This window comes from Theobroma cacao, chromosome 8, assembly GCF_000208745.1.
Source record: "Theobroma cacao cultivar B97-61/B2 chromosome 8, Criollo_cocoa_genome_V2, whole genome shotgun sequence".
NCBI classification, from domain to species: Eukaryota; Viridiplantae; Streptophyta; class Magnoliopsida; order Malvales; family Malvaceae; genus Theobroma; species Theobroma cacao.
The window spans coordinates 454,843-479,052 of record NC_030857.1 but is presented as its reverse complement, the minus strand read 5'-3'; the positions used below and the strand labels follow the sequence as shown (position 1 = coordinate 479,052).

Here is a 24,210-nt window from a genome sequence, read left to right as displayed (position 1 = left end):
TCGGGTTCAAGAGTTAAAAGGCTACGTCGTCGTTTTTCAGGTTATGCGTCTGCTTGCAAGAGTTCGGACTCAGCCACTCGGGTTCAAAAGTTAAAAGGTTGAGCTAGGGAAAGATCCATTTACCTTCATTGAATACCCAAAGGCCCAAAATCTTATTCATCGATTTACTACTTGCGTACTAACATGTAAGATTAATTCCTAAAGAATCAACTTGCTAAATTGTTGTTAATCATCCAAGTATGATAAGAGCTTAAGCGAGCTAATATGTGGAATAGAATTGGTCTAAAAGTATTCACATCCAACATTCTAATGTCCTGCACCCGAGTGAATGCTTAGTGGTTGGTGCATGAAATTCCAATTTCCCCTTACAACAGAACCATTTTGACATCTGTAACTAATAATCCACAAAGAAAAGCTTGTCATGTCTTACTATAACCTCATCCCAGCACTGGACTTTCACATCTTAAAATCATCAGTGCTGAGACCACCAATGACCAATATAAATTTCTTGGTACAAAAAATTGACTTGTCAGAAGTAGGGTGGGAGTAACACCACCCGCTTCCCCACCTTTTTCCCTAGGTTGTTCCAAAACCAAAGAGACGATATATGGTACTAATAAGCAGAGGTTAAGTTTTTCATCAGATGTAAATGGGTCATTGTGCAGATTTCGGTAGAGCTAGAGTCAGCTAATCTCGAATTGATTGCCCATCGTGTCTTGTTGATCGGAATTCGGTCATACACTAACAACACCAGATACCCAAGGAACAATAACAGGAGCTGTCGGGTGGCTGTTTCTATATGCTTCAGAATAACTGTCCTTGAAGTTCAGTCGGGGCTTCTCTGACTGCATTTTTTTGTAAAATTTTTAGATTAGCTTGAAGTTGCCAACAACTTCTGTTAGTTGCAAAAGTACAATGAAATGCTAACTTGATGCAAAAGGACACTTACGGCTTTCAGCCAGCACTCCATGTGTTTGTGTTCATATATATCAGGGGAATAGCAACCACCCTCCAATGGACAATAAACCCATATGTTGCATTTCTTTTCACCGGGCTTTGCATGTTTCGCCTGATCTAAGCAAGCCTGGCAGCAATCAGCTGCACTTTCTTTGCGGTGGGTAAGACCCCATCTAACAGCAGCACCATCATAATCCGTATGAAGTTCAGCACGGCATTCTGGTGGAAGAGGCCTCCCAGCTAAAATTTGATCCTCATCTGCTCAAAAGAATTATACCTTAGTAACAGACATTTCTCACCAGAATTTTTCAGCTTCAAAGTGAATGAAATGAGGGTAGGTCCACAACAAATGCAGGGATTTTAGGTTAAATTCATAGTACACAGAATTCGGTTTTTGTGGCAAAGGCATAAATTAATTGATAGCCAAACCCCTCTCTCTCTCTCTCTTTTCTTTTTTTGGTACAAGAGCCAAACATCTCTTTTCAAGAAGACCAGAAGAGGTTCCAAGTTCAAATCCCTGCTCTCAAAACTATCAAAAAAGAATCAATTCAACTCTGTTATCTTATCTTAACGAGAAACAGAGGGCTTTATCAACAGGAGAAATTGAATAATTACCAGTATCTTCCACACCCTCAGGCTTATCATCATGTTCTTTATTATTAATCTCGGTGGGTATCCAAAGGCCAATGTCTTCCAAAAGCATAGCCCAACTAGACTCCAAGGTTTTTACTAACATCCCTACAAATAAAATAGTTAGTCAGAATGGTAAGCACTAATATTCTGCCACTAGCGAAAAATCTTGCATCTCAACACATAAACTAAAGTAACAAAATATACCACCTTTCAGATTTTAAGTTACCTGCTTCCTCTTGTGAAAGAGTTGATTTCAAACCCTCTCCTCCAAGGGCCAACATCTTGGCTTCTTTTAGTTTCTCCTTGCGCCAGGTTTCAACCACTTCTGTTAACCCGAGAAGAATATCAACAAAAAAACTAGCAACTTACTAATAAAATACCAAGACAAAGCGACAGCTGATTAGTTGTCCTCATATGGTATGACCTACAATATTATTGACTACTTTCAAACAACTCTTTTGACACACGGCAAATACTTGTACAATAACTCTTACCTAATTGCTGAAATGGGTTTGCTAGGAGAATTGGGAGGGCTTGTTGAGGAATTCAAAACAGATAGAGTTTATAAGAATCTATCCAATCCTGTATTAGTTAAAACCAGTTTGCTGCTGATTTGGAAACTGCATCTGATAGGGAATATCAAGTTTCCATTTCTATCAAATCATAAAAGTAAAGATCTTTAGATTTAGAGCTTATCAGCAACCAGCAGTAAAATAATCCCGATTCCCTTTTTCAGAAGCTAATATTTCCCACTAAAAGTTAAAAAAAAAAACAGAAAAGAAAAGGGATCCGGCTCACAATAATTTTGAAAATTGTTAATAAAAGATCAATTTTCGACTAACAGTCACATTCAGTTTGGGCAATACCAAATATATGAAGCTCATACTTCCCCAACATAATTTGAACTGTGGCCCCATTAAGACTACTTCCCTGAGTGTTAAGCTATTTTGTACTATATATTTTTATTCCTAAATAGTTAGCAGGGTCCACATAATGAGGTATAAGTCATAACCAAAATCAAAAGGTAAAAAAGTCGGTCCTTTCTACACGAAAAAAGACAAATGAAAGATGGACAAATACAATTGGCTCTCCAAAAGCACCAGGACGACCGTGTAAAGACTCCTACATGTAATGACTATATCTATTCATAAAAGTTATTCCAACAAAAAGGTCCATGGCTTGTTACCATAACAAGAGATGAAATGGTACTGCAATTGTGTTCTTCATAGTAGGTGGAACAGAGGATATTTGGCTTCTATGAAATTAAATGCAAGGATATGGTACCAGGAAAAGGAAAAAGCTGCAGAAGCAAAAGCAGGATATGATAAAACACCAATTATACACAAAATTCTTAAGGAGAATTTAAGAATTTATTGAGTGGAACAGTGGACACCAACAAAAAACCTGATTGTTTTTCCCTAAATTTATTGTTAGAAATACATCCTAACCAATGGATTGACACCGTTCTTCAATCAAGAGTGTTGATACATAATATGCTTTTTCACAGATTACAAATCAAAAAAGAAAAGAATCTTGACTCATAATAACTCAGCACCACAAGATTGACAAATATTGCATTTCATCCTAATCCAATCAGTCAATTTTTTTTTTTAAGTATGCAATCAGTCAATTGACGACAGTCTTCTACAAATTATTGATTCAGTGGTTAGCCTTAACTTTGAGTTTATCAATTGATATGTACTGCATTATAAAACAAATATATTTTTGGACTTTTGGATGATACTATATCAATAAGATTATGGGCCTTGGCAAACTGTAAGAAAGGGAGTGAATCCACAGCACACTTAATGGAAATTAAGCAACATGGATACTAGATCCTAAATGTACTTAAGACTTAAAACTTTCTTACTTTGATGAAACTTTTTGAGATATTCCACTTAAGAAAGCATCACAAACAACATCATAGATGACAGGAACAAACTTTCAAAATAGATTTCTTCAGAATTAATGGAGATTTCCATTTTCTTTTCTGAAAGATCAAGAATATGATCCCTAAGATGATCATGTTTCAGCAACAATAATCTTTCTACCAAGAAATATGCACACTAACATCAGATATTATTTTGAGAGGAAAAACAGAATAATTGACCCTACATATCAACACATTTAATTTTGCATGCAGAAATTTTCCAATGTCATTATTGCATTACTTATAATTCCTGCATGCTAAACCAGCTAATCACACATCTGCGAGTTTCCATAATAGGAATGCATTTAAAACTCTGATTTATTCACTAACAGATTATCTATAACTTGCAAATTTTTTTAGCTGCCAGCTCCAATGAACTTACACCAAAGAGCCCTATTTCCATACATCATAAATGCTGAATTAATGTATAATATAACTACACTTAAGCTTCAATAAAACACTACTTACTAAACAAGAACAATAATAGGCAGAAAAACGGACATCATGTTATCTTTAAGCGGTAGAATAATTGAACAAAACAGTCAAAAAGTAAAAGGAAATACCAACCCTGCTGCTCACTGGCATTGGCATTTGGTCTCAAACTTCTCAATCTCTGCAGGATCTCATCAGTTATCTTATGCTTAACAGCCTGCGGCAGTTCAGCCACTGATTCTTCACCCGAAAATTCATGTTTCAATTGCTTTACCTGACAAACAGTATCCCCCAATCAAAAGCATTATCACCAACAAAATGGGAGGAACAAGAAAAAAGGAAAGATGGGTAATTAGCATACCAATTTAACAAGCTCTACAGGTTCACTGGCTCTTCGAATCTTCATTGATTCTTCCATTTTCCTAATCTGATCTGGTGTATACTTTACAACTGGAAAAAACAAAACATCCCCCAGAAATCATAACACTGAACAAGAGAAAATTTATCAATGAAACAAAAAAAAAGAGTAGGCAAAGCTGATAGACACTTACCATTATCTTTATTGGAATAAATGTAGAGAGAAGCGTAGAGATGACGAAGAACATAGAGAGCAATAACAATGTTAACGGAACAAACAATCAGAGTGATTCTTTTATACGAGCACTGGCCCTGACCCGAACCCGAACCAAAACCGCCCCATTTGGCTCTGCCTTCTCTGGCCATCTCCCTCTCCGTTTTTCCTCCTTCCTCCACTCCCTCATCCCACCATATCCCCCTTATCTTTCCTTTTAAGCTTTCCCTCTCCGAACAGATCGATCAAATGGGATTCACCAGATCGCACCAATCAACCAAACTTCCTTCCTTCCTTCCTTCCCTTCAATCTATTACTTCCCAATCCACACAGAGAAACGGAGGCACACCACTGAACTGTTCCCTTTGCGTGCGTATTTGGTGTAGGTTTTTTTCTCTTTTTTTTTTTTTTCCCTCTGGTTACTAATTTGCGCCGGGTTAATGCAGGGGGAGCTCCGCTTAGGTAGGAAGGTGATTAATTAATTTTAAGTGGGGATTAGAGGAATGATTAATTGGGTTTGATTTAGCTTTCCAATTATTGACGTTTGTTGGTTGGGGTTGTCCTTTCACGACTAATACTATCTCCTTTTCGTATATATATATATATATATATATATTTGAACATATTTTTTAATATAATAAAATATTATTTTATATTATGGACCAAAAAAAGTGATTAACAATTTTAACAGCATTTTACGTTTGATTAGGAGCTTTAATTAAAAGTGATTTTGGAGGTATATTTTACGTTGTGCGGCCGCCCTTGGGCTAACGTGCGCTTAGGAGTAGCGCTTACTCCATTTAAAGCTGCGTGTGGAATTTTCATCACTTTACTACAAGTAGAAAATTGTATAATATCTTATATCTATCACTTATAATGACAGGCATTGCCCTTTAGGATTTATTAGAATAATAAGCTTTATTTTATAACTAGGAAATTTAATTATATTAATTCTTTAGGATAATGGTTCTTTAGATGTGATCTTTATCACATATAACTTTTTTAATATTTAAAAAATTTTAGAACTCATGAGTAATTAAATTTCGTACAATCAATTATGTGGCTGGTTGGTTTTAAGGCCACGTCAACCGCTATCATTCAACCTAACTAAAACGCAAGTTATTCTTTTTTTTTTTTTCTACGTGAAGAAAAAAAATATTTTATTATTATTATTTTCAGAAACAGATTTCCTTGTGGAAATCTTAACCAACCTGCATCGGATGGGGATCGCAAGGCTGCGGTCCGCTCTGGCTTGCTAAATTTATGATCTCGCGGTGCATGAAACACGGAGCATTGGGTTAGACGCCGACCGCACTCTTTGTCTCTATTTTTCTTCTTGCTTCTTATTCACTTCATTCACCACCAATGTAATTACTATTTTATTTTAAATATTAAAAAAAAAGACCACATGTTATACGAAAAATAATATAATTTGATATTTTAATTATTATTTGAGTGATTTTCAACCTCATATGTTTATCCATACTCAATATTAAAATTTTTTAAAAGTTTTTTTTTTTCGAACCTTACCAAATATATGTCTATTTTAAAAATAAAAATAAGTCAAAGTTTTGAAAGTTTCATGGGCTAAGTACTTCCATTTACATTTATATAATTCATATGTCATGAATTTATATTTTTAATTTAAAAAATATATTTATAAAATAGAATAAAGTTTTGATTCATAAATTCAATAGGATTCATGATATTTTATAACATTTAATTGTGAAATTGAGAGGTAGTGTTGTCATTAGTTTTAGTTTGTTGTACTAACTCTTTTATTTATAGAGAAAATTAGTTTGAATTTATTTCGATTTTTATACCTTTAATTAAATCTCGTGTTACTGAATAATTGGATAAATTTTAATATTATTTGTTATAAATTTATATTTTTAATATAAAAAAATACTCATTATCTAAAAAAATTATTTATTAATTTAAAATTATTTTATTTATTAATAATATGAGTTTCATGACATGTAAATATAGAAAATCAAACAAAAAAGATTAATTATCCTTGACTATATAAACAAAGAAAAAGAAAACGTGTAATGAAACCAAATGGGAACCATACCATGTGGCTATCCATTCCAAAAAAGAAAACCAGAGACTAAACTTTTTATTTTTTTCTGGTCCTCACTCCTCAACAAGAAAAAATAGACATTGGATCAAATTAAAAGCAATTAATCTCTATTAACCACGTGAATACATAAGTTTAATTATTATACTCACTTGTTTATTCTTATCAAGATCATTAAATTAATATAAGAGTAGAATTTCTTTACATTTGGAAAACTTAAACCAAATTTTAGTTATAAATTTAATGAATTGGGGAAATAAGATATGCAAAAACTATAGGTTAAGAAATGGACCGTGAGTTAATTATGATTTTGTAGATATGTTTTCGTCACGTCAATTCTTAAGCCACAACTGTGCTTTGGTCATCTCTTTGGATGGACTCTTTCTCTTCTTGAATTGACGACAAACAATAATTGGAAAAACAGAAGGAAAAAGTGGAGCTGTTCTCCTACTCTCGGCCGCTTCACATTGTTGTGAGCCGCAACTGACCAAGACTTGACTTTGGACACGGAACATGCATTCGTCATCCAATTATTAATTGCCACGACATGGTATCAGGGGTAGTTCGGTCACTTAGTTTGCGAAAGCTGGCGTTTGCGGGAACCGAATGATGATATAAATGATCGCATCGGAATTCGTCGATCTTTCTGTCCACATTTCCCCCAGTAGTCCGTCGCCCCATCTCTACACCTATAAAAAGCTGGAAAAAAAAAAAAATTCAAACTTGCATTATTATTTTATTTTAATTTATTTATTTCATTTTTTGTCCATAGATTGAATCGAATTCTCTGCAATTTCTACCTTTCCTGAAGTGTAGGGACTAGGAGAAAAGCTTAATCGTCGCTTGGAAATTCGAGTGTAAAGGTAAGGAAGCGAGAATGTGGGGATTTGGGGGGAGATATTATTGGGGGAGAAAGGAAAGGGTGGAAAGAAGGGAAGGCGGGATAGTGGTGGTGTTTGCTTGGATGTCGAGTCAAGAGAAGCACTTGCAGAACTACGTTCAGCTTTACGCTTCCTTGGGTTGGGATTCTCTCGTTTGCCATTCAGAGTTCCTAAACATGTATGCTCTTTTAGCTAATTTTCGGCGGCGGATTTAGTTTTATTGGATTCTTTGTTGTATAGTTATTATGTTGGTTGGTGGTGCTTTTGACTTTCTGTAGTACTTGATCTTCACTGCTGTAAATTGGTCCTTGCTTGATCGTGGGAAATAGAATCTTGACCTGTTTTTGTTTTTGGTTTTTTTTTTTTGATGCTTGATCTTGAATTTCTATGATGATTTCATTCTGATTAAAAAGGAATAGGTTATGCAAATTTCATTCATTGAAAGTTGAGAATTACTGGTAAGAATGGCTGCGTATTTTCAAATGGCTTCGGTTGATTCGTTTGGACTGAAATTGACTCATGGATGTGCATCTGCTTAACGTGATTGTCTTTGGAGTTGGATTTTGATGTATGCAATCTGTGTAGGTTCTTCCCTGAGAAGGCTGCAGCTCTAGCGTTAGATCTTCTCAAGGAACTTGTTGAGGTAATTAAATTCACTCGATCAATATATTCGAAGGGAAAGCCGCCTTTCAAATGGTTTCCCTGAACACAAACTCGGGGTTTGGCTCAAGTGTTTTGGAATGTGTTAGATTCTAGATTGGGGCATACTCTCTGATGGAAAGAGGAGTTTGCTATCAATGCTCTCAAGTTTCTTCCATGAGTCAATCTTCAGTCATCGTGTAGTTTGAAATTTTATGCTTTGGTACATTGAGGGGATTGTTCTCTTATTTTTTACTTTTGTATGTAGGAGCTAAAGATGAAGCCATGCCCTGTGGTCTTTGCATCTTTTTCTGGTGGTCCTAAGGCCTGCATGTACAAGGTTCTTCAGGTAATTCTTTCAAACCTTTGAAAACCCCATTTTTTTTTACCTTATATGTTGAAATACTTGTTTCCATTTGTTTCTCTGATGGTGTATTTTTATGATTTCTTTTCTGCAGATGATTGAGGGATTGTGTGAAGTACAAGGAAATCCAGTAAGTTATATCTCTATCAAGATGATAACTGCTTAAATCTTGTTTTTGTATATCCAATATTATTCCTTACCGTATCTGGAGAGGTAAACACATGTGTCTGTTGTTAATGACACTATTACTACATCAAGACTGGAAATCATTGTTTGTGTTTTCCCGTAAGACATGAAAATCAGCTTATTATTAGTATAATGGCATTTGGGCATAAATGTTTACTTGAGGAATTATCAATATGGTTTATTAACATTATTACAGACATTTAAGTTCTACTTGTCCAATTAATCTTCTTTTACTTCTGGTGAAGGATGACCTCCAGCTGGTGAAGGAATGCTTTTCGGGCCATATTTACGATTCTAGCCCTGTCGATTTCACCAGTGATTTGGGTGCCCGATTTGTTGTTCACCCAACAGTTCTCAAAATGTCTCATCCACCAAGAATAGCATCATGGATAGCAAATCAAATTGCTTCTGGTCTTGATGCTCTCTTCCTCAGCAGGTTTGAATCCCACCGTGCTGAGTATTGGCAGACTCTATATGCCTCTGTGGTAAGTGTACAATAAATTATCTCATTGAAGTTATTACTCCCATACTTTTGTTTACAGTTTACTCATTGCCAATCTTATGCAGAGTATGGGGGCCCCATATCTCATTTTATGCTCTGAAACTGATGATCTTGCTCCTTATCAAATTATCTGCAATTTTGCTCAAAGAATAGAACAACTTGGGGGTGACATAAAACTTGTGAAGTGGAATGGTTCTCCTCATGTAGGTCAGGTTCTAAACTTACGAGTAGTTGCCTCTATTAAAAGTCGGCCATACCATATATAATGTGTTAATCTGGGTTTCATAGTGGAGTAATAACATATTGAAACTGAAAGATGAGGGATGGGACTGTGGGGGCGTACAATTCATTCATGCTCAAGCATGCACACACGCTGCAGCAACCATCTTTTTTCGTTTCATAAACATTATGACGCATATGATCTTTGCTTACACTAAATCCAGACGGCATTGACAATTTGGTGTCTTTCTTTCAATAATGCTTAGACAAGAAACCTTCCAGAAGGAACAAATGTTTGTGCTATACATTTGGAAGAAACATGTTTTGGTATAAGACTCATGTTATGTGCATGCATAAAAAAGGTTGTATACTTATTGTCTTAAACATAAGCCTATGTGATTCAGTAGTAGAGAAAAAATGACAGAAAATAAGAATGAGAGGACAAAGGGATCAAAGATAGGAGGAGGATATAATTAATAGAGAAATTTAAAGCCTATACCAGTTTCTAAATAGTCAAAGCCCCCTTGATTTGAAAATAACTAGGCATTTATAGACTCCGCATAATGCTTGGTAGCAAAATGATAGAAATGACCTAGTAACTTTTTAAAAGAATCTAGATATAAAGTTTATGAATGGAGTCCATAAAATAAATCCCAAAATAATATAGCTCTTCTGTTTGGATCACTACTTTTAATTTTTTATACTTGAACGTGATTAATTCTGAAAGTATATTCAGACAAATAATGTTGACATGTTCAACTCATTTCAATTTCTGGTCTTTACAGGTCATTATCGGCATTATCCATTTGAATACAAGGCTGCTGTGACTGAGCTTCTCAGTAAAGCAGCTGCCTCATATTCCCAAAGAATTCAGCGACTCGACGGTGAACGAATGGGGTTAGCAGGGACACATGATGAAATCTCTGAGCCAATCTCTGATATCAGCAAAACAGCCTTAAGCCCAAACCAGAGCTTTCAGGGAACTCTGGTGCAAAGTGACCATTTCCTCTTGCCTAGCTCAATAGAATATTACGAGGGTAGAGATTTTATGCAAGATGAACACAAGGAAGGTATGATCCGTTTGCCTCACCCACCAAGCATTAATGTCCATGGGGTTCTTGGTCAAATCCTTTTCGATGTCTGTGTTCCCCAGAATGTTGAAGGTTGGGATATGAAGTCATCAGATTCCTCGAGCAGACGCCCTTATACCTGTGCATGGCGAAATTCTCATTTTAATCCAATCAAATGCATACGTCGATCCAGACTATAACATATCTGGCTGACTACTCTTAGCAGAGGCTTTCGAGAGTTCAGTGGGGGAATGCCTTTAAACCGGGGCCCTTAGCAAAATGAAACTCCTAAAGGAATGAAAAGGGGCAATAGATGGGGATGGAGAGGTGATTTTCTGTTTTGTAGAAACAATATAGATCACTGCCACAATTTGAGCTGATGACCTCTGTTCTAACGTAAAATGTATAGTGACTTTACTGGAAATACCCTAACTTGATGTGGTGTTGTTGGAAATAAGACAACTGTGTTCGATTAAGTATCTGCTGACTTGCCAGGGTCATGAATCTAGATTACGAGTAATGAGGAGTTTGTTTGCAGGCTCAATGAGATGCACTTGTTACCCTCCAATGGATACTTATGCTAGAGAAAAATCCTGGCAAGGAATAGGTGCTGTAACACTAACCCCATGCTTGCGTATCTCTACTTTCTTGTATTATTAATTTGGTTAGTTCAAATGCACTGACTATTAAGTATTATCACCCAAAAAATGGTTTGAAGAGATTTGATCATAGGACTAGGGAATCCAAATCGTAATATTTTCATCCCCTGTTTTCCATCTCATATATATCTGTATTATTTCTTTGTCTCCCCCCAAAGAGATATTTATTAGTTTAAATAATAATAATAATAATAATAATAATATACTTATACAAGAAATGAATTCAATAATACAGCACGCTCCATTTCCCTTCTACGCTTTCCATTGGGGAGGATGGAGGAAGCCGTATTAAAAACCCTTAAACGGGAATCCTTGCGGATTTTGACTTGGAAGCGAGAAGAATATGAAGATACTGGTGACTGGCGCGTCGGGTTATCTCGGAGGAAGGCTGTGCGACGCTCTGGTGAGCCGCGGCCACTCCGTCCGGGCCTTTGTCCGTCGTACCAGCGACCTCTCTGGGCTTCCTTCACCCACCCATGGCTCCTCTTTGGAACTAGCATACGGCGACGTCACCGATTACCGATCCCTTCTAGATGCCTGCTCCGGCTGCGACGTCATATTCCACGCTGCTGCCCTCGTCGAATCTTGGGTTCCCGATCCTTCTAGATTCTTCTCCGTAAGCTTAACCTAATTTTTCACTTCTCACTTAAAACTATTCTGTTTTCAAGTGCACTGATGAGATGTCGTCTTCAAATTATTTAAGGTCAACGTTGGTGGTCTGAAGAACCTGCTGCAAGCAGCTAAGGAGACAAAGACGATCAATAAGATCATATATACGTCGTCGTTCTTCGCTGTTGGTCCTACCGATGGATATATTGCCGATGAGAATCAAGTAGTAAAATGGAAAACATTTAACCACTCTGATTACAACAGAAATCAATGAAAGAAAATTGTTTCTGATTTTCTAAATTCTGATGGACAGATACATCCGGAGAAGTTCTTCTGCACGGAGTACGAGAAATCAAAGGCGGCTGCAGATAAGATTGCTCTGCAAGCTGTAGCAGAAGGGATGCCCATTGTTCCGGTTTATCCTGGTGTAATTTATGGTCCTGGCAAGCTTACCACGGGCAATGTTGTTGCTCAATTAGTAAGATTTCTTTCTAACTTGTCTTCTTTTGTAGTTTTAATGGCAATACGGCTGTTAATTGTATTAGTAACTGAAAATATTGAATTGTGCTTTCAGATAATTGAGCGGTTTAATTGGAGATTACCTGGTTACATTGGCAGGGGAAATGATAAGTTTTCTTTCAGTCATGTCGAAGATGTAGTAGAGGGTCATATTGCAGCAATGGAGAAGGGTCGACCAGGGGAAAGATATTTACTCACAGGAGATAATGCATCATTCAGGCTTTGTTTTGATATAGCTGCCATTATCACTGAAACTGGTAGGCCTAAATTCAACATCCCTCTAGGTCTGATTGAAGCTTATGGATGGGTTTCTGTTCTTATTGCTCGAATTACAGGGAAGCTTCCTCTCATTAGTCCCCCGGTATGGCTCTGCTCTTTCCCACTATCTTCTTAATAGTTTGTCTTTTCTCTTCTTATTCTTAGTTTTGCTTGCGTGCCCTTTTTTACAAGAATCCTTTATTCTGTTTTGAGCAGACTGTGAATGTTTTAAGACATCAGTGGGCATATACTTGTGACAAGGCGAAATTGGAGTTGGATTACAGGCCTAGAAGCTTGAAAGATGGGCTAGAAGAAATGCTCCCCTGGTTGAAGAGCTTGGGCAAGATAAGATACTAAAAACCGGTTAAGGCCGAGAACAGTATGTGATGGAATGCTGAGAGAAACCTGTGTTCCGTTCGTTGTTTGATGCCGTGTAGAGGTAGCCGTTGCCGTTGTGGTTGGAGCATCAGCGGGTGATGGCGTCAATAAGAAACCGGCTCACTTTCTTTGAGTTAATGAATAGAGTGCCGTTGATGTACAATGCTTGCTTTTGTAATTCGATAAGATCAAATATATATCATAATGAAATACGAAAGCTAAATTAGTTATGTCGAAAATCTATCTCAACACGTTTATACCTTTAATTAGGTGAAGCCAGCCAGATGATCATTTCAAGCTGCAAAATATTGTCAGATAGAGAGAGGGAGAGAGAAGGATAAAATTGTCAAACTGTCTTTCATTTCAAAATTTGATTGAACCGGCGGTTTGGTCGAGGAAAAGGAATAAACCCATTGGAATCAAAATGAGTGGGAACCCAACGGTAGAGTGGGTACTCTATCGTCACTGCGCTATTTCCCATCCGCCAAACGCTTTTTTCTCCATTGGAACTTCCTCTCGGCGAAAATGGTGGTAGCCCGGCAGGAGTTGTCGTACGAGGAATGCCGCCGAAAACGAGTGGAAGAAAACAAGAAAAGAATGGAGGCTCTCAATCTCCCCCAGCTCTCTCAAGCTCTTCGTACCCCATCCTTCAAACCCTCTCCGGTTTGATCTCTTCTGCATTTTATACACCGATATGTGAACTTTCTACTATTCTGGAGCTTACTTTCGTAAGTTTCGTTGTTTATTCCCCGACCCGCAGAGAAAACAGGTGAAACCTCGGACGGGCGAAAAACAATTGGTTGTGGTTAGGAGATCGAGTCGTGTCGCTAACAAACCCGCCCCTGTTTACCATGAAGTGAGTGATTTCGTTACTTCCGTTTAATGGTTTTAGCTAAGTGAAAAAGAAGACCTGACATTTATTTTACTTTGTTGTTTTGTTGAAAGGTTCTTGTGGAAAAGGTGATCATACCTAGAAGAAGGTATGCTGGTTCGGGCATTTTTGATTGTTTGATTTAGTTAGTCTATAACCTTAAGTAGTACCGTTGGTAAATGTAGGGTATCTAAGCACAGGGATTTGTCAAACCGGGTGTATGCTTCGGATGAAGCCAGGGCTGAGGCCTTGGAGAAAGCAGAAAAATTGGAATCTGGTTTAGAGCCTGATTTTCCTACCTTGACAAAGTCGATGCTTCAATCACATGTTACTGGTGGATTTTGGCTGGTTTGTCTATCAATCTAACTTAATGGTTTATTTGCTTTTTGTCGTTGTTTGTTCTCTCTCTAGATGGCAGCTAAGCATTATAGATTTACAGTGGCTCATGACTTCACTGTTAATACATGATTTTGAAAGAAGTTTGGACTTTTGGCCCTCCTCCACAGGCCAATACTTGTGACTAGAGTAGTTTTTTATTTCTTGTTCCTCAAGATTGGGTTTTGAAAACAAAATTATGTTAAGGGTATCAAGATTTTGGTAGATTGCTTTTGTTTGCTATTTCATTCTCTGATGAGCTGCATCTACGTTCAATACTAGAAACACTTCCCATGCTAAAGGCATGATTGAAGATGTGTGCCATTTTCAATTCTTCGTATTCCGGTTACCTATAATGGATTTTAGAGTGTGTAACTTTGATGATCTCATTGCTGATCTGATGTTTAAAACCTGATCTCATGTTATACTTTTAGAACGTAATAAGAATCCTATGTTAGTCCAGGAAACCATGTGGTATTGGTTGGAAACTAGAAACTCTGAAAAATTTTCTTATATTTATACATAAGGTTAGTAGTCAGCTGAATTGGTTTGTGATTACCACATAGGATTTAGGATTGATCATTGCTGTTGGTACTGATGATATCTGCATGTTTTCACCACAAAATAAACTGGTTCTTTTGTAATTAGATTGTACAAGACTTGAACTCCTCATTATTGTAGATTTAATATGGCACTCATCAGTTGGTCTTAAGAAAGAAATAAGGAAGGAAAACAAAAAAGAAGAGGGCAAAAGGCATCTTTTCCTTTGCATTTTAGGGATTGTGTTAATTTATTACTGAAGTAATGGTTGGTTGTTATTTTATGAAATACGTGGACAGGGCCTTCCAGTCCACTTCTGCAAGAGAAACCTTCCAAAACGTGATGAGGTTATGACCTTGATAGATGAAGAAGGTCAAGAGTATCCAGCAATATATTTGGCTAGAAAAACAGGACTCAGTGGTGGATGGAAAGGGTTTGCGGTTGCTCACAAGTTGGTAGATGGGGATGCATTAGTTTTTCAGTTAGTTCGACCTACAACATTTAAGGTGATTGCACTTAATATTCTTCTTCTTCCTCCTATGGTTGTGATTGATTTGTTTAATTGTGAAATATGGTTTGTATTTACAGTAGACTATCCCTTTCTGATGTTGTTGGCGTTCAAATTGCTTTGACAAATTAAGGAGTCACCAATAAAATGTGTGTGGATGTACTATGCGTTTTGATAACCTCTCACCAATTCTACCTTTCCTCTCCAGTAACACAAAAGATCTATTTTTTTGTTTTAAATTTTGAGCCCATGGTCTATGTGTTAGGCGATCTTACAAGAAACAACAAGGGAAATATTCAAAGAACTTAAATAGATAAAAAACATAAAAATTTATTGGTTCAACCATTACTTATGTTGATTGAGTGAAACAGTTCTTATATTATTTAAAAATTAAAATACAATAAAACATCTCTCCTTGATTTACCAAACCAATCCAAATGCCCCATATACACCGTCTGTTGATAGCCTCACAAGAACACTCACTCACATCCACTCTACCTCCACCAAGAGTAAAAAGATAGAGTTATAAGGCTTTTATTCAAAGCACTATACAACTTCTAAAGCTTAAAGAAACACTTCTACGATAAAATGTTCAAAGGAAAATAAGATTACGGCTCGACATTGGAATGAGCTTCTCAAGGGCATTATTGCAGTGAGATAAATTGTATACTGTTATGCTTTGATGTTTGCAATAGTCATGCTCACTCTTTTTCTGTTTTTTTTTTAGGTTTACATTATAAGGGTGAAAGGTTCTGAACAAAGTAACAAGTTATAAGCTTCAAACAGTTTGGACGTTGGAGTCATGGCAGCAGAGTCAAATTTGGGTAATCAATTTGGATGAATATCTACTAAAGTTATATAATCATCGATGTTTCTTAATATCTTGAGTTTTATAATGCTAGTTAGGTGATGATTAGCATCAAATATTCAACACTTATTATCTAATTAGAGTACGTGCAATAGAATCTTGATAAGGACATCCATTTTGGAATCCTCTGCTTTTTCTTAAAACTCGCAAAATGTGCAATATGTTGCATACTTTGTTAGTCTTCTGGGGTTGGGACCCACTTGAACTCCAGTCTTGGCCTCTAAAGTTCACAGGAATGAGAGATTCACCTTGTCTCTCACTCTATTGACATTTTAAGTATGGCACATGGTTTGCATACTAATAAAATCTGAGAGAAAACTGAAAAGTCCTTACGCTATTATCTTTTTCATGGACAAGAAACTATGGTACTTGAAACTTCCATTTCAAACTTCAACTAAGCTTGTTTAACAAGAGACAGTAAGACAAGTTGGATAAGGCTGAGATTGTGGTCTAAACTTTGATGGCAAGAGTAGCTGGAGCAAGAATATGCTGACTTAAAACCAGGGTAGACACATTCAGTGCTGTCAATATTCTCTTATCTGTTGCTTTGCATCTACTCTGAAAGCCTTCCAATCGAATGTTCCCACTGTTATTTCTTTATAACTAATAAGCATTGGATTCACTGGTTCAATTTGACTGACTCTAACTTTGATCACCCTTATGCACTAAATTATTTTTTATATATTATATTAATTTCCGTATTGCAGGTAAAAAGGTTCAAGGAATCTGCCATTATTTTGCTTAAAGTTTTGTCAAACCATGTGGTTGAGAAAAATACTTGCCCTTGTCCATAGATTTTACTTAACCCCAGGACCTGCAACAGATTTATCTATTCCAACTTAAACTAATTTATTAACTATAAGTTATGATTGCAGATAAACCTTTCTCGCTGCACAAATCAATCCATAATTGATGCTACCAGCTTATGTTTTCTTATCTTGTTTTAATATTTTGGACATGGTCAAGGCAGGTCTAATCTAATCAATACTTGTTGGCAGGGTTTCTCTCTGATACAAAGCATTCCCACATCTCACTTTAATTCCCTGTTTTTCCTGGATTCTGGAAATAACCTGAGGACCAATCTCATGCTCATTTCTTTTCTCCCTTTCTTTTTATTATTATTGTAATGTGATGTGGGTGAGCTGTGTTTTTGTTGATTGCAAACACATGTTTGGGCAAAACATAAGGAAAGCTGGCCCCCCCTTTTCCAGCCTTTCCAGCTTGCAAAATGCAAATAAATAGAACATGCTCTCTCTCTCTCTCTCTCTCTCCCGTAGCCTACCTTACTCCTTGGTTTCCCACAAATCCAAAACAAATACCCCAACAAGACAATATTGTCTTTGACATGATCCTCGTATTTATCTCACGCGGAGTTCTCTTACTAACCACCATTTTGGTTCCAACTCCTAATCCCTTCACGCGCTTTTGCTCGTGCGTCGTCTTCCGCACTGTATATTAGAGTAGTGCAGGATCGTGATAGTTAACTGCTTTAAAGATACATGGTTATCTGCGCGTGAAGGGATTAAGAGTTATCTACGCGTGGGATTTGGGAGGAGTCTGATAAGAGGAGGGATAAATGGCGCCGAGAATTTCGCAATCGTCCAGATGGAGGTCAAAGGATTAGGTTGGCAAAGACACAGGAAATTTGGTGCCTAAATTAAGTGGGCCCATTGGGCTATAGGTTTTGACTGGCCCACACCAAGCTCACAACTACGTGACATTAACCGGCGAAACATACAATTTTCTTTTTTTTAATTTTTTTGCATGCTTCCCACGTCCCGTAAGGAGCACGAGCATTGACATATTGACTTAGTCCCTTGATAATTTTTTGCTATCGTGCTCCTACGCGTCTTTTTGCTTAACCCGCGCCAGCGAACCTTGTCTTAATTGGTCCCATCCAATCGTTCGGCTTCGTTTTATTGTTATAATAACAATATTTTAAGGGAAGAAAAAAAAGGGAGGGGGGGGGGGGCGGGACGGGATATGGGGTAAACGAGTGGCCCACGAATATATCTCGTTGTGGGCCAGAGTTCGCAAAAATACCTTTCGTTATGATCTTTTGATTTTTAATCATCCCTAATCGGACGGTCTAAAAAACCCGCGCAGACCGGTGTTTGGGCTCAAAGGTCAAATAGCGCAGATAAGTAAAAAACTCAACGGCTTGAAAACGGCTTTTCCTCTATCCTTTTCTTCTTCTTTAGTGCAGCCGAGTGAAGTTAGAAAGCGCGCCGTTTTTGCCACGTCGGATATTAAAAAGGCCAAAACCAAGAAGAAAGCTGCTTCAATTCCGCATTGTAAAAGCAGTGTGGTTTTTCTTTTCTCTCTCTTCTCAAAAGCGCTTCAATCAACAAATAGAATGGAATTTTTGCAGGACGCAGGGATCCGCGTTTCTCGATCACAGCGACGAATCCAATTCATCGCTTCGTAGTCTCATTTTCTTCGCGCGTAATCTCCATCCGCTTGCTATCGACCGATTTCTCTTCCTCCTCCTTCCCTTTCTCTTTCTTCACACTGTAATTTTCTCTTTCTCTTTGGATGTGTGTGTGTGTGTATGTATGTATGTATATATATATATATATATATGTTTTGCTCTTCTCATTTGCATTTCTCTTCCCGCATCGGATTCCTTTTTTTTGTTATGATGAACAGATTTGTAGGAATATTTCTAATGTGTTCTTGACTACATTGACTCAGATTCATTTCTTTTTAGTTTTTTGGATTTTGATGTAAAATCTGATCGTTCAAAATTTATATGAATTAGATTCTCTAATTGTTTCTTATTTATCAAGGATCTCGATGATTTTGCCGTTGCCATTGCCATTGCCGTCTAATCTGTTGAATATGTATAAAAGAAAAGATGATCATGATCTATTCAATACTTTGTTTTGTTTTTTTTTTTTTTTGCGATGAGATTTGATCATTGAAATCTGCATTGTGTATCTTTCAGGATTGTTTAGTGTAATTCATGGAGAGTTAGAGGTGTTGATTTAGGAGGAGGATTTTTAGCTACTGGTAGCGTGTTCGGATTTGGAAAATTCTTAACAATGTCCTTGAGAGGCGAACATCAAACGGTGCCGTTGTCGGTTTTACTGAAACGAGAATTGGCAAATGAAAAGATCGAAAAGCCGGAGATTGTACATGGACAAGCGAGCCAGAGCAAGAAAGGCGAAGACTTTACATTGCTTAAAACTGAATGCCAAAGAGCAATTGGAGATGGTGTCACCACATTCTCAGTTTTCGGGGTATAAATTTTTCTCTCTCATACTGTGCTAATCACATGCTATATACTCGTGCTGATTCACCATAAATCTTTAATTTGCATTACTAGAATATAAGGATTTTGAGCCTCTTTATCTGTTAGGTATACTGGTGTAGTTACAATTTGTTAGCTTTCACAGTTTCAAGCTAGTATACTTGTAATTTTCTATTTGCTTTTGGAAATCTTTGGAAAGATAATTTTTTGAAGGGGTGCATCCTTGATGTTCTTTATTGTTTCTTTCTTTGATAGGTTTGTCTTGCTAAACCCTTTTTATTTTATTGCAGCTCTTTGATGGACACAATGGGTCTGCTGCTGCTATTTACACTAAGGAGAATCTCCTCAATAATGTCCTAAATGCTATTCCTACTGATCTTAATAGAGATGAATGGGTTGCTGCACTGCCAAGGGCTCTGGTTGCAGGCTTTGTTAAAACAGATAAAGATTTTCAAGAGAGAGGTATGAGTTTTTTTGTTTTTTTGTTAACATATCTGTGTATAGCATATATCTAGGATAACCTTTGGACAAAAAAGGACTATTTGTCCATATATAAATTTTAATTTTGTTAGAACTGTGCGCTTACTTTTGGAGTGGATGTTACTATTTGTGCAAATTGCATCTCTTTTATGCACTCATCTAAGGTATCACATATGCTTATATCCATGTAGACTGATTCCTTTTTCGTTCAACTAACTGTTTTATATTCTCCTATCCTTTTATTGGTGCATTTTGCTTTCTCTGCAGCCCATGTAGGATATGGAGTTTTAGTGATTTATTATTAAGAACCTCCATGGAGAAACATGCTTATTTGTAGAAAGTATTGCATTTGGAAGTTGTTGGATATTGTTTTGTGATAGTTGATTAGCATCATGTGTAGTTACTCAGGTGGTAAGGGGGATAGGTTTTTGGTTATGGATGCTATGTTGGAGCCGTGGTATTTCATCTTGTATGGCTGATTAGTATACGTTTATTTATAGACCAGCTTGTCCAATATACATATGATCTTATTTATGGAAGATCTATAGTTTATGACTATTTTCTTAGTAGTTAACTAATAGTGCTTGAGATGTCAACTTGAAAGTGGTGTGGATATAGTCAAGTTGGCACCACCAATCAGCATCCAGCTTGATAATTTACCACCTAAACCAACAGATACACTATTTTTCCTGCTCATTTTTGGTGGGCATAACTTTGGCATATAAGTTCATGTACATAAGCAGTAATTTCTTCCACGCATGGGGTGGGATAAAGAAGCGAAAACATTTTTCTAAGTGGATACTTCTTTCTTTTAATTTTTAAGTTTAGGTAATCATTTTTTCTTGAATTTCCTCTCAAATGTTTTGTCTTTGACATAAATGTTATGGTTTTCTTTCCAGCACAAACATCAGGAACAACTGTAACCTTTGTGATAATAGAGGGATGGGTTATAACAGTCGCATCTGTTGGTGATTCCCGTTGTATACTTGAATCAGCGGAAGGTGGAATATATTACTTGTCAGCTGATCATAGGCTTGAATGCAATGAAGAGGAGTAAGTTATTGATAAAGTGTTTGCTATATTTTAAAAATTTTTCCTATTATTGAGGTCTTACTTTCTCTTTTCATCTTATTAGGAGGGATCGAATCACTGCAAGTGGGGGGGAGGTTGGTCGGCTAAATACTGGTGGTGGTGCAGAGGTATCTCCTCTTTCAGTGAAACTTAACACCCTTAAGAGATATATTCCTGTGAATGGATGTTCAACCACAATACTTGGAAAACACAATAGAAACTAGTTTCAGACATTACATGGCTCTAGGACAAGTGTATAGAAAAGACATTAAAACTTAATTGATGTGAAATTAGAGGACCCTTTTTTAAAACTTACAATTATAGCTGTAACAAGTATAGTTAGCAACAACTTCTTTCTGTATCTATTTTGTTCATATACAGATTTGGTAAACATAATACTGATCTTCCTAAAAATGATGGTGAATTGGTTCTCCATAGAGAATTTTAGCATCTGCAGTCAAGGTGAAACTGTATCTGATTAATTGTGTGATCAAAGCTGGCGATCTAATGGTAAATATATTTTGTAGATTGGTCCTTTGAGATGTTGGCCTGGAGGCTTGTGTCTCTCACGATCCATTGGAGATATGGATGTTGGGGAGTACATTGTTCCTGTTCCATATGTAAAGCAAGTAAAGGTTTGTCTTTCATAATCTACCTGCTCACCGTATTTGATATCTGTCAGTTGGCCTGTCTTGATTTCTTGATTTAACTTGTGCTCTTGAATATTGTTTTTCATGCATTTTCTTTCAGAGTACCTTGTTTATATGTTTTCTCCTTTTGCAATTGTGTTAAGAAATTGGGTATGAACTTGGCTGTAATGGACTTACTTGAACTTGGGACCAAATATCCTTTCTGATTTTTGGATAGTTGAAGGACATAGTAGAGCCATTATGTCATTTTTTCATGTGTCCTATGCTCACACATTTAATTCTTTTGCATTTGAGTTTTTCTCTCTTAAATTTGTTACTAAATCAGTTTTCTTTGAAAAGGTTGGCAACTGTTTGACCATGCTAGTTTTTTTTTTCTGAAACTAGAAAACTTTTTCTATTGATTGTTAATTTGTTCTTGTTGTTAAAGTTATAATTTTCCTACTGCTTTATCTTTTGCAGTTATCTACAGCTGGTGGTAGGGTCATTATCTCAAGTGATGGTGTTTGGGATGCTTTATCTGCTGAAGTAGCTCTTGATTGTTGTCGCGGAATGCCAGCAGATGCTGCAGCTGCACAAATTGTGAAAGTACACTCCTGAATTACTTTTGTTTATAATATACTCTGCAAGTATTGCTGCTGGGAGAATATGCCCTTCTGGCTTTGCTATTTTTTAGTATCAATTGCCTTTTTTCATGTCTCTTGACTCCTTAGTCTCCAATGAACAGGAAGCTTTACAGGCAAAGGGTCTTCGAGATGATACAACCTGCATTGTTGTTGATATCTTACCACAAGAGAAGCCAGCTGTTCCTTTGCCACCACCAAAGAGGCCAGGAAAAGGAATGTTCAAGGCCATGTTTCGCAAGAAGCCTTCTGAATCATCTTCTCAAGTTGATAAAGAATACATGGAGCCAGATGTGGTGGAGGAATTATTTGAGGAGGGATCTGCTATGCTTTCAGAAAGGTTTGTGCTTATGAGGATCCTCATTTGTTGAAATATGAAATTTTTATTTTGATTGTTATCATTTGACCCACATATCTTTAATTTCTAGCCATTATGTGGGGCATAGCTTGCTGTGAATGAGGACAGAACACAGTAGTATGTAGTTTTATCTCATGAGGAACACTTTGTTGGACGCAGGTTGGACACAAAATACCCGCTGTGCAACATGTTTAAGCTGTTCATGTGTGCAGTCTGTCAATTAGAGATGAAACCTGGAGAAGGTATTTCAATTCATGCTGGTTCATCTAATGCAGTAAAGTTGCGTCCGTGGGATGGTCCTTTCCTTTGCTCTAGTTGCCAGGAGAAGAAAGAAGCCATGGAAGGGAAAAGACCAACAGGAGGTAATGACAAAACTCCTTCGCTACCTCTCTCTTTCTGCTTTGCTAATTTATGTTACTAAAAGTCTCTTTACTTTTTCGTGTTTTTCCTGTTTTTCAGATAGACATAGTAGTGAAAGTGACTAGATATACCTCTCCAATTACCGTTGCGTTTTGTGGGTACTAACAATTGTTTTGGAGGTGGTCATATATGGGGAAGATGGTGCGCATTCCCACTATTGTAACTTCCTTCAATTCCTTATTGGGGGGCATTGAGCATTCTGGTCCATTTGCAACTGAGGATCCATTTGGATCTATAATCCAAGTCAGAAGATCGGAGTTGAAATGTGTGTTTAGGTTTCTGTTTTCTGGCTTCAGGAGTGAGAGAAGACTTATGTTTGCCTCAACTGAAAATGGAAAAAGAAAAGATGAAAAAAAGGAGAAAGATAGGCGGAAGGGTTTCATAGTCGCCAGTGCATAAGTGGCATGCCTCAGAGGTAATTCATTTTTCCATCTGTGTTCATCCCTTTGTATACCAGTCGCTCCAATTCATAGAGCTAACACTAAATGATAGTGGACTTAGGTGTAATGTTATAATATATAGGGAGTTTGATGAGTACTCTAATATACATTTGTCAGAAACTAGGAAGAAAAAACACTTGCGTGATCAGCTTGCTGAATGAAATTTGTTCCTGTATCATTGTTCATTGAAATTTGTTCCTTCCTTTGACAAGTCGGAAGGGAATCCTTTGAATAGAAAAATTTGCAATTCCTTTATTATTTCTTAACTAGAACCTTATTGCTCAAGAACTTTGTGATTCTATATTCATAGCTGTAGTTGGTTAATCTTTAGGCCATACAGACATGATGAGATTATGTGTATATATGTTTTTGATATTTTATGGTTCCCATTATCTGGATCTTGCCATGTCTGAGGGTTGAGATCTTGAGCACGGGTGTATTCATGTATCACAGTTAGGACCAGCTTTGTTGTGGGGACGAGTCGACACGGCTTGGCTGGTGGATGTTGACTCCAGTCAAGATACATGTGAACTCGCTATCCACGCCCTCTCTGTACCATTCAAGTTCATCTTTAAGAAGGAAAGTGTCCCAACTTCTTTCCTCATCATTCACATTCTGAGTTTAGAAAGCAAATAAATAAACAAAATTCAAAGAGAAACAATAAGGAGTTTGAGAATAATAATAAAAAGTTTTGCCTCCAGCTAAAATCCATAGGCATGGAGAGAGGGGAAAATGTTGGCTTTTCTCCTAGTTGACTGGTTCTGTCTTTGGAGGAGAAAGTAAATGAGAGATTTGAGTGGCCAGCGGCAAAAGCAGAAAAAGGGAAAGCTTCCCCACAGGAAGGATGTTATACGGGTTCTGAAGGTGAA

At 37.0% G+C, this 24,210-nt stretch overlaps 5 protein-coding genes across 10 annotated transcripts; 4 read left to right on the top strand and 1 right to left on the bottom strand.

Annotated features, from left to right (window-relative positions):
* Positions 244 to 4,943, bottom strand: LOC18591231. Its single transcript, XM_007017229.2, has 7 exons — positions 4,504 to 4,943; positions 4,314 to 4,402; positions 4,088 to 4,226; positions 1,817 to 1,915; positions 1,573 to 1,695; positions 950 to 1,215; positions 244 to 845 (listed from the first exon to the last, which is right to left on the bottom strand). The coding sequence occupies exons 1-7, from the start codon at positions 4,673 to 4,675 to the stop codon at positions 735 to 737; spliced, it is 999 nt and encodes a 332-aa protein (XP_007017291.1). The 5' UTR covers positions 4,676 to 4,943; the 3' UTR covers positions 244 to 734.
* On the top strand, positions 6,995 to 10,940 carry LOC18591230. Of its 3 annotated transcripts, none has more exons than XM_018125743.1 (8): positions 6,995 to 7,662; positions 8,070 to 8,127; positions 8,392 to 8,472; positions 8,582 to 8,617; positions 8,919 to 9,158; positions 9,241 to 9,382; positions 10,180 to 10,464; positions 10,548 to 10,940. In XM_018125743.1, the coding sequence occupies exons 1-8, from the start codon at positions 7,481 to 7,483 to the stop codon at positions 10,553 to 10,555; spliced, it is 1,032 nt and encodes a 343-aa protein (XP_017981232.1). In that variant the 5' UTR covers positions 6,995 to 7,480; the 3' UTR covers positions 10,556 to 10,940. The 3 variants fall into 3 exon arrangements, with proteins under 3 accessions (XP_017981232.1, XP_017981230.1, XP_007017290.2); XM_018125741.1 differs by having other exon boundaries at positions 7,005 to 7,270; positions 7,420 to 7,662; positions 10,180 to 10,940; XM_007017228.2 differs by having other exon boundaries at positions 7,005 to 7,270; positions 7,415 to 7,662; positions 10,180 to 10,940.
* LOC18591229 (putative dihydroflavonol-4-reductase) lies at positions 10,985 to 13,117 on the top strand. The gene is made up of 6 exons (XM_007017226.2): positions 10,985 to 11,071; positions 11,359 to 11,739; positions 11,827 to 11,955; positions 12,046 to 12,210; positions 12,307 to 12,612; positions 12,726 to 13,117. The coding sequence occupies exons 2-6, from the start codon at positions 11,467 to 11,469 to the stop codon at positions 12,864 to 12,866; spliced, it is 1,014 nt and encodes a 337-aa protein (XP_007017288.2). The 5' UTR covers positions 10,985 to 11,071; positions 11,359 to 11,466; the 3' UTR covers positions 12,867 to 13,117.
* On the top strand, positions 13,214 to 19,054 carry LOC18591228 (B3 domain-containing protein At5g42700). 4 transcript variants are annotated; one of them, XM_018125746.1, is made up of 7 exons: positions 13,214 to 13,550; positions 13,648 to 13,743; positions 13,833 to 13,867; positions 13,944 to 14,106; positions 14,973 to 15,179; positions 15,909 to 16,005; positions 18,997 to 19,054. In XM_018125746.1, exons 1-6 carry the CDS (start codon positions 13,413 to 13,415, stop codon positions 15,954 to 15,956), a joined length of 687 nt encoding a protein of 228 aa, XP_017981235.1. In that variant the 5' UTR covers positions 13,214 to 13,412; the 3' UTR covers positions 15,957 to 16,005; positions 18,997 to 19,054. The 4 variants fall into 4 exon arrangements, with proteins under 4 accessions (XP_017981235.1, XP_017981236.1, XP_007017287.1 ...); XM_018125747.1 differs by lacking the exon at positions 18,997 to 19,054 and adding an exon at positions 17,048 to 17,253; XM_007017225.2 differs by lacking the exon at positions 18,997 to 19,054 and adding an exon at positions 16,757 to 16,981.
* LOC18591227 (probable protein phosphatase 2C 12) lies at positions 19,014 to 23,607 on the top strand. Its single transcript, XM_018125740.1, has 9 exons — positions 19,014 to 19,291; positions 19,593 to 19,764; positions 20,682 to 20,835; positions 20,918 to 20,981; positions 21,381 to 21,488; positions 21,963 to 22,088; positions 22,228 to 22,463; positions 22,641 to 22,843; positions 22,941 to 23,607. The coding sequence occupies exons 1-9, from the start codon at positions 19,094 to 19,096 to the stop codon at positions 22,964 to 22,966; spliced, it is 1,287 nt and encodes a 428-aa protein (XP_017981229.1). The 5' UTR covers positions 19,014 to 19,093; the 3' UTR covers positions 22,967 to 23,607.